We start from the raw sequence: 9957 nt of genomic DNA, 5'->3' as shown, positions 1-9957 counted from the left end.
AGGAGGTACTATTTTTTTAAACTAATTAAAAAGTAAAATAGTAACGCTTATATAAAAGTAATACCCGTATATTAATTCTTATTATTATTATTATTATTATTATTATTATTATTATTATTATTATTATATAAAATAATAATAATAATAATAATATTAATAATAATAATATATTTATATATATATATAGTCTTATTTATATTATTTATTATAATAATAAGAGTATATATTATTATAAAATATTAATATTATAATTATAAATAGTAAATTATATTAAATATATAATTATATAATAAGCTTATAATATATTAAAATAAGTTAATAATTTATTATTTTTCTTTTTTATTAATTAATTTATATTTATAAATATTATAGAAATTAGAAAAATAGAAATATTTAAGAAATATTTAAGATATAGTAAGGAAATATTTAAAACATATTAAAAAAATATTTAAAAAATATTTAATATATATTAAGGAAATCTTTAGGAAATTTTTAGGAAATATTTAGGAAATTTTTAAGAAATTTTTAAGAAATTCTTAAGAAACTTTTAAGAAATTTTTAAGAAATTTTTAGGAAATTTTTAAGAAATATTTATAAGTAATATATTATTTACTTAGTATTTATAGTTTTTATTTTTATTTATATATTTATTACGAATATTTATTTATAATATTATAGTATTTTTAATTTATATAATACTATTTTAAAAAAGTAAGTAAAATACTTCTATTTTAATAAACTCTTTACTTATAAACTTCTCTAGATTAATTATTTCTTATTATCCCTTAACCCTTAATTATACTTTTTATTTATTTATATTTTTAATAAAGATTTAAATAAAAATAGTAGGGTTTATTTAAAAATCCGTCTTATTATTATTAAAATTATTAGTAAGGGTAGGCTAGACTAGCTTATTCTTAACTATTTTATTATTTTAGCTTATTTACTTAAGGGTTTTAAAAATTTCTAAAAATAATTAATATTAAATATAATAATATATAAGTATTAATAAAGTAACTTACTAAAAATATCCTCGTTTAATACGAGCTTAGGGTAATAGTATTTATAAAATACTAAGTAAGTTAGCTCGTACTTATTAAAAAGAGAGTAAGTTATAAAATTTAGTTAAGAAGAGCGTTAATTAAGGAATAAGTTATATTTATTATAATTAATAATATTTTATAATTTATAAACCTTATAGCTCTCCTTAAGGCCGAGCTTAATATTTATTTTTATTTAAATAACGTCTTATTAAAAATAGTTAGTTTTATAAACTAGAAATATTTTAAAAATATTTTTATTTATAATACTATCCTTTTTAAAAAGGATAGTAAATAACGTCTTATTATTTATAATAGCCTTAAGTTTTTAAAAAGTATTTAGGGATATATCTTAGCCTTTTATAAATAATATTATTTTAATATAGTATTTTATAAAAGACTATTAATAAAGCTAAAAATATTAATATAAAATAAAAAGTAATTTATAAATAACTTCGAGGTTAATAATAATTAAGAAGGATCCCTTATAAAAAATTACAGAATTAATATAATAACTCTTTTTAAAGTACTTTTTAAGTATACTAAGAAATAACTAATAATAACTATTAAAATAAAAGTTATTAACTTCTAAATAATAATAATAGAGTTCTCTTAATAATAAGATTATTCGACCTTATTATTATAAAAATAAATAAATAAATTGTATATTTAATTATAATAATAAGAATAAAACTTATATTATCGGTTTTAAATATAAAGAGATTCTAAGGCTAGCCCCTTTTATTATTAATATAAAACTTAAAGCTATTACTATCGTAGTAATAAAAAAGTATTATAAAATTAATTTAAAAATATTTTTAATTAATTATTAATAAATTTCGAATATAATAGTAAGTTTTATAATAAAAATTTATAATAAAAGTTATAATAAAAAGTAGAAGTTTAAAAAAAGGGATATAACTTAGTTAGGGTAAAAAAAAAGTATAAGTCGGAATTATTTCTTATTAATTAAGTAGTAGTACCCTAATTAGTTATAATTTATTTTTAAAATATTTCTAACCCGAGTACTTTAAAAAAAAAAAAACGAAGTTCGATTAGTTAAATTTAGCTAGGATCTACTAATATCTAAGTACTTACTATTATATACGGGACTCTTACCTTAACTAGGGGGGGTTATTATTAGTTTATATATAGACTCCCTGCATGGCTTGTCCCTTACCTTATCTCAAGGTTGGACAAGGTCAGGGTTTGCACGAGATGTGCGCCGATGCTCGCCTTAACTAAACTCCATGGTTTGAAATTCCACGAATTTTTCTCAAGGTGTAAAGTTGCATTGATTGTACGGATATTTGCGCAACAGCTTCTTCTTTTTTCCACTCCTCTTCTCGGTCTGTCTTGACGGGCGGCACGGCGGCCACACCACAATCGCCGCACAAGACCAAAAGAGGCACCGCAGCCAGGCTCCTACTCGACGATCATGCACAATGACGAGCGACTCGATTCCTAGTCGTAGCTCTCACGTTAGATGGAACGCCCCTCCTCAGATTCGAGAAGGATGGTGTGGCTTACTCCAAGTTGATCGCGCACATCTGACGTCTTACATGAACGGTCTTACTTGGAGCTTCTTCTTCAACACAGCAATTCCTCTCAAACCCGCAGGAGCCAGGAGTAGTAGCATCATCATCATCAGGGTATGTCTCAATCATCATTGAGAGCTGTGCATACTACAGGCGAACTCCGGAGGCACAAGTCCGGGAAGTGGGTGGAAAGCATCAAGTGCTAGGCGAGCGAAACCTTTTACAGTTCAAACTTGCCTTCGAAGCATTTGGGTCCAATTTCTCGGCCATAATTCTACAGTGGAAGAAACGTATTACGGAGTATGGACCCGGGCCAGAGCAGTCAGAAGCAAGCAACAGCTGGATTGACGACCACCCACAATTTTCATCGCATTCCCGAATCCCTTTAGCAGCTGTCTTTGTCAATGAGTGACAACAGGCGAACCGAACCGCTTGGCATCCATAGGCAAGATGATGCCAAGACCAAAGTCGCCAAATTACGACAGTGGCCGCGTCTGTTCAAAGATGAACAATAAGACGGCAGGTTCTCTGATTCATGCCGGATGGGACGTTTCTCCTATTTTGCAGAGGCGCAAGAGTTCAGAGTTGCAGTTGGGTTCTCCAGCGCAATCTTGGCCTGCTCCGCTTGTTTGTTTTGGCGCCCTGGACACGTTGGCTCTGCCTCGAATACCAAATACCATCCCGTGCTCCCCTCGCACCGGAATGGCGGGTGCCCACTACTTAATTCCGTTACCGACATGAGAGGCATCGGGGCCCTGGCCGAATCGGACGGGCATGGGCCACCCGTGGGACGTGGGTGAAGGAGACGGCGCCACGAAGGTCCAGACTTTGGAGTCTCTGAGTCTTTGAGTCCTTTTCTGGAACTCCACATCCCAGCTTCCCGCCAATGTCAGAAACCTACCGTTTCTCCATGGTCGGTCGGCCTTGCCTTGTTGACCACGGGCACACACGATGCCATGCCATGTCATGCTATACTTTGGATTCGTGCCCGTTCTCGGTTACCGCTCTGGGCGCCCTAGATGCCCGGTCTCTTGACACAAAGTGAGTCGATTCGCTTAGCAGGGCTTTCTTCTCTGCATTGTCATCATCATTCCGGTACTTGATCTCCCGGCCCTAACCCTCGAGGAACCCATCTTGACCTGTGGAATGCTTGAACGCCTAGATGTGCAATAGTGTCCACAAAAATGCCTGCCACCTTCGTTTTACCTAGTGCACGTCTGTGTGTGTCCTGCCGCGGCAACCCAGCTCTGGTGAAGGCCTAACAAAGACAAACCCATTCATCTCACAACTTTTGACTACAGCCTCTGGATGCCTGACCGCAGTCCGATTCCAAAGAAACTAGCCGCTCTGGATTCGGTAGCCTCGACGCCTGAAAAGGCAGAATTCCCATTCAGCCGACGAATCCGCGGTCACGGCCAGCATCAATCCGTGGTCAACCTGGGAGTACCACATCTTTGCTCCGGTTGCTTGTCTCCCCAACATCCGAGAGCCGACGAAACATCAACATCCAACCATCAGCCAATGCCGTCTAACACCGTCCACCATCCGACCCGAGGCCTCTTCACCTCCGCATCTTGCCCCGCATCACACGAAGCTGTCGGTGGTATAATCACACATTTGAATTCGGCCCAATCAGCTAACAACTCAAAAAAGAAGTAGTCAACTACAGAAGACACAAACCTTATCGTTTCTCATCCGAAGAGCCAGTTTGCGCTTGACTCGCCAGCTAAACAGAGTCCCAAAAGACTTCAAACTACCTTTCCAGTCCACTGCGGTAGTTGACTTCCAGCTGAGCCGGAGGTGGCCTTCCAAGCTGTCAAGTTTCGTCAACGACATCGGACCCCAGCTAACCGACTCTCAACCCGCTCGGTTCCCCCTCTCAGACTCGCAACTCGTGATATTCAACTCGACCTTCACCCCTTCTAGATTCTAGATTCAGGTCTAGACTTTCCCAAACTCAACACAACCCCAACCACAACCACAGCTGCCGATGAGTGAGCGGCCAAAAAGACGACGCTCGAGAGTCCACCTTGCCCCCTCCATTTTGCTACCTACCGCCCGCCTGCCGGACTAGACTGAAATACGTTCTCCGCTATATCTCACAGCGGCAAGGTATCATCTAGTAGTTGATCTCTGCATGACCAACCGGCTTGCGCGCCGTCATCAACAGACGTCGATTGAATGAGGCTGAGCAGCTTCGGAGCGTGGGAGCGAAACTTTCTCGGCAATCACTGCAACCCAGAGAATTCCTTGATACCCAATCATTCAAACGAGGGAAGGAGAAACATCGGGTCAGCCTGCGGGTGGCGATCTGACACTCAACCCTCACGGAAGGCAACTTGAGGCTCCCTCATGACCCCGTAGGCTCTCTCCTAAACCTCGGGTTTTCGATTCAATCGGCGGCCTCTGCAGCTGAAAAAGACATCGTGTTCATCGACACTTTGTTCATATCGAATACGCGCTTTAAGCAACAGGCCTCAGCTAGGCCACTCTTGTGACACCCAGTCGAAGAGGCAACCCGGTTCGGTAGGTATATACCAAGCCAGTCATTGAGGCTGTGCTCGCCGGCACAACATGTTTCACTGCAGCCAACCACGTGGTGGTGTGTAGTAACCCCCAATGTCTGACGACCCGTGGTGAGGAGATTCGACCTGGTGTCACCGAAACAAACCCGTCGAGACAATCTTCCCAGACTTTCTCGTTCTCGCAGCGCCCGCCGCGCGATACTATTGTCCGGGATTTGCGGATTGTCGTGTGTGTATGTGTGTGTAACAGTGTGAGAGGGCGTGGCGTCAGTTTGCCTTCCCGCCACCAACGGGCTTGCGGGGCCGCAAGCGAAAGGCGGTCAGCTCACTGTCCGAAATCTCCGGCTGCAAAAAACAACTTACAATAGCTCTCTTGAACGAGCACATGACATCTGAACAAGTTTAATCTCATCCAAACCTTTCTTTGGCTCAAGTAATATTGAACATTCAATGACACAACAACCGAGCACTGCTCTTTTTGAAAAAGAGAGAACATGAAAAAGAACATGGTTCGGTTGTGCGTGTGTACTTTGCGCTACCCCTTCTTGGCAACGCTTGGCAAACGTTTAGATACTGTGCTTGCATGCAGCAATGCCTCCATCCCCAAGGGACTCTAGAGTTCAAGGAGATTTTTTTTTTTTTTTTTAGATTTTTCTTAAAAAAAAAGCCAAGTCGATATCCTTTCCTTAGTTCCCGCAAGACTTGGCATGCCATACAGCATTGGCAAGGCGTTAGAGGCAGATCGTTACGTCTTGGCAATTTGCGACATCACGGGGAATTGGCGTGATGATTATCTCAACGACAGCCAAGGTTATGAATTTTGGAAAATGATGCCCAAGGTTTTTTTCCCTTCGGCCTTTTTTTTTAAAAAAAAGAAAAAAAAAAAGGAGGAAGGGGGGAAGTGCTTTATCTGCCTGCCAAGAAATTGCGTGATAGTCTAGTAAGGTTTCTGATGATATAGCATTATGGTGAATATTTAGGTTTGATATTTTTCTTGGTGTTTCTAGATTTGAATATGCGCGCATTGTACCTAAATGTCGATACTCTCTACTTTTTTGTGTGTCTGCCTTGCCTTTTGTTTCCAAACTGCCATCCGTAACTGCCGGCGCCCCGGTCTCAACCTACCAGCCCCAAGAAAGGGAAGCCGAAGGGTTCAACAGAAGGGGGGAAAACGCCTTACCGTCTGCCCAAATCAACCCGTCTAACATGAACCATGTCTCCATCTGTAGCACCACCACCACCACCGACGGGCTCAACACCAAAGAACCCACCAACGGCCTTCCTCAACGTCTCCTCCCAGAACCCGGCGACCACGCCCTTGAGGTCCCCGCCCGTCTGCTTGAAATCCGGGAAGGAATTCACCTCGAGCAGCCAAGGCCTGGCCTCCTCGTCGACGAGGAAATCCAGGCCAAACACCTCAAACGCGTTACCCAGAGGCTGGAAATGGATCGTCATCTCCCGCGCCGCGGCTTCAAAGACGTCGCCCGTGACGTCGCATATCCGCTCAAAGATGCGGTCCGCCGCGGCGGCGGGGAGACCGGAAGAAGAAGAAGACGAAACGAGATCCCAGAACTGCTTCACGGGCGGCAAGGCAGATTCGCCTCCTCCCTGTAGGCAGGTATTGGTCAGGTGGCCGTCCAGGTCCGCGTCCTCCCATGGCGCGCGGTAGGTCTTGCCCGCGAAGAGCGCCAGCATCGGCTTGTAGACGTAGACGTCGAGGCTCCCGACGCAGAGGACGTACGTGCGGATGTGGAACTTGCGGGCGTCGGAGGGCAGGAGGAGAGGCGGGTGGATGTACGGCTGGGCGACGAAGTGGCGGAGGTGCGAGGTCGTGATGTAGTCCCCTCCTCCTTCGCGGTCACCGGCGGCGGTAGCAGCTCCCTCTTCTCCGTCTTCGTCGTCGCTGTCAGGCCTCTCCTCCTCCCACTCGTCAAAAATACCCTGCAACTCCTCCATCGAACTAAACAGCCGAATCCCCTGCCCGCGATCACTCATCCCCGGCTTCAGAATCCACCACTCCTTTTCGCTCTCCTCTTCGATCCCTTCGTTCTTGTCCATGCTCTCCCGCAGATCAAACGCCTCGACGAGCGCGTCGTCGAGGAACTCGGCGTAGTCCACCTCAAAGTGCTCCCCGCGCTTGACGTGCGTCTTGAGCGACGAGGAAGGGTGCTTGGCGATCCAGTGGTCCACCGTCGACGACAGGTAGTGTTTTCGAATCAAGGCTTTGCGGATGACGTAGCTGTTTACGAGGGACGTGGTCGGGTGCGCGGCGACGTGGTCGAAGTCGAGGGACTCGTAGGGCGCGATGTGCAGGATCTTCGTGTCGGGCGAGGGGAGGCTGACGGCGAGTTTCGCGGCGTTTCCGGCGTCTTCGTTGGCGGTTTCCCGCGGCGCGGGGAGGAGAGAGTATGCTCCAGGGAAGAGGCGTTCCATGGCCTCGAGGATGAGCGGTTGGACGTACGGGTCCTCGTAGTTGATGATGGCGTGGAACTTTGGGTTTGCGACTGTCGTCTCCGTCGTCGTGTCAGTGGTCGACTGCTGCTGGGCACCAAAGGTGGAACTTCGCATAGGAAGTCTGGTCGACGAGCGAGTGATTTCTGTCTCTGCCTTTGCGGGCGCCTCAGCTTGCGGGCTGTCACTACAGATGAAAAAATGGGTAAGAATATGATTCTCGTGATGATTTATTGTCTTCTCCAAAAAGCGATCGAGAGCGGTAAGAGTACATGCCGAGCTTGCCCCCAAGAGGAGTCCCTCTATATGTCTTGATCGTCTCTTCCATCTCTAGCTCTTTACGCTTCATGCATTTGTGTAATAACGCATCCTGACATCCTACCCCGGCTACATCGCCATGTCACGCTCTCTCTCTCTCTCTGTCTTTATATCTCTTTCTCGCTGACACAGTGCTCAAGCGCACCTACATCTCTTCAAATATCAAGGGCTCACTTACAGAATCAACTCCTTCTGATGGAGTTCCTGGGCAGCATGCCAGAAGTTGGCCTTCAGGGGCGTCACACTATGGGTAGTTAGCATAAGCAGTTCCAAGAAGGCGTCCATTTCATCAATATCAGGTCGTGGCATCACATACCTCGTGTAGCCCTCTTTGACAGCCCATCCATCATTGCCAGGGGCAGCCTCTTCAACGCTCTGATACACATCTGTAAATCTCGGCGCCCACTTGAAGTGCTTGTGTCGATGGCCCTTGGCAACTTCACCCCCGGCCTTTGCCTCCTCGCCCTGCTTCGGCTTCTCAGCAGACGTCTCCCCAAACGCGCCCTCTCGAATCTTCTCCTCCTCCTCATCCTCGTCGCCAGCATCACCATCAATCTCCTGGAAACAGCTGCCATCGCGCCAGTAGTTCTGCAGCATATTCGTAAAGTACGTCTTGTGCGTCTCGACGCCCTCCACAAGCGGCACGTTGACGCTGTACAGGTCCACCTCGTCACCCGCAGGCCACTGCTGGTACAGCTTCTCAATGACCTTGACCGAGTGCCGCGCGGCGCCCTCGATGATGACGGGGTCGTGGTTCCGCGAGAAGAACGCGTAGCTCAGCGCAATCGCCTTGCTCTTACACACCGCGGCTTCGAGGGCGCCGCCCAGCGTGCCGGAGCTCAGCGCGAACACGGCCGTCGTGTTGCGGCCGTAGTTGGGCCCGCTGACGACCAGGTCGACGGGCCCGCGCTCCTGGAAGAAGTGGTGCAGGCCGATCTGTACGCACGACGCTGGGGTGCCGTCGACGAGGATCCACTCGTCGTCGGCGCCGTTGGCCGAGGGCCGGGTCGTGGTCGTGCCCTCGGTGCCAAAGATGCCTTCAGTAGAAGGGCGGTAGTAGAGCGGCTTGACGGTCTGGCCGATCATGTGCGCCTTGCCGATCCAGGAGCGCTGTGTGTGCGGGAGGCAGACGGAGACGACATGGCCGGCTTGCTGGAGCTGGTGGACGAGGGAGTGGACGTAGGGGGAGGAGTGAGGTGATGGCGGGCCGTCGTCATTGGTGAGGAGGATGTGCATGGCGACAGCTGGCTTACGCTTTGCGCTGTTGAAGTGAGTTGAGTTGAGGTGAGTTGAAGGTTGGTTGGTAAGGTATGGTTTGGAAAGGGAGTTGAAAGTCAAAAAGATTTCGGAGTCGAGGAAATTGCCCCGCGGCAAGACGTGGATGGCGGGTCTTGGCTTAACACTAAGGTGCTGGATGACCACGAGACTATTTGGGCACGAGTTGGAAACTTTGGACAAAAGTCACTCGATTTCGTAAACTCCAGTAAATGCTATGACGCTCAAGATGAGGAAGATGGATTACCACCTAGCAAGTGAGTGTCTGGATGAGGGAACTCGAGACAGACTCTCAGAGCGCAAAGTGGGATGGAGGGGTTGCAATAGTGGGGCAAGTTGACGTTTGCTGGACACGGAAGGATACCCGGTGCCCGCTCTCGGAGGGGAACGGCACCTCCAGCCAACGTCGGGCCTTCCCACATCACCGACGTGGTCAGGCTCTTTCTTGGCTTACATGATTATCCGGGGTGACTGATTCATCGCAAGAGTATTCTCTAGCTGTACGTAATGTTACGAACTTGTTTGTGATCGAGATTCGCTTCAAAATTCACAGGCAGTTCAAAAACGCAATGATGCTATGTAAAATCGTTCGTATTGTTCGTGTTGACCTGGTCTGCAGACTTTAGGGAGCTAATCGCAGCCCTCTTCCTACACGCAATCTCAGCCCTTGGTGGAAGGCTTAACAAACGCCGTAATCCCAATCCTTCCTCGCAGGCTTTACAAATCTTGTCCCATACCCAGTGAAACAAAAAGTCTACCCTAGTAGAAAAAGGGCATCCGACTGAGGATACCGCTAGTATCCCACAGCCA

The 9957-nt window shown here is 45.3% G+C and overlaps 2 protein-coding genes across 2 annotated transcripts; one reads left to right on the top strand and one right to left on the bottom strand.

Moving 5' to 3' along the window:
* Positions 1 to 2485: 2485 nt before the first annotated feature.
* CABS01_01358 (uncharacterized protein) lies at positions 2486 to 2990 on the top strand (the record flags this gene model as incomplete). The annotated part of the gene is made up of 2 exons (XM_060534738.1): positions 2486 to 2692; positions 2805 to 2990. The coding sequence occupies 2 exons, from the start codon at positions 2486 to 2488 to the stop codon at positions 2988 to 2990; spliced, it is 393 nt and encodes a 130-aa protein (XP_060401816.1).
* Positions 2991 to 6279: 3289 nt separating this feature from the next.
* On the bottom strand, positions 6280 to 9297 carry CABS01_01357 (5'/3'-nucleotidase SurE; the record flags this gene model as incomplete). Its single annotated transcript, XM_060534737.1, has 3 exons — positions 6280 to 7741; positions 8051 to 8116; positions 8189 to 9297. Coding segments are annotated over 3 exons (2637 nt in total), but the record flags the coding sequence as incomplete, so codon positions are not given.
* Between the last annotated feature and the right edge of the window lie 660 nt (positions 9298 to 9957).

This window comes from Colletotrichum abscissum, assembly GCF_030869225.1.
Source record: "Colletotrichum abscissum strain IMI 504890 chromosome Unknown Scaffold_2.1, whole genome shotgun sequence".
NCBI classification, from domain to species: domain Eukaryota; kingdom Fungi; phylum Ascomycota; class Sordariomycetes; order Glomerellales; family Glomerellaceae; genus Colletotrichum; species Colletotrichum abscissum.
Note: the sequence above shows the minus strand (reverse complement) of the source record. Positions and strands in the feature narration are given on the sequence as shown.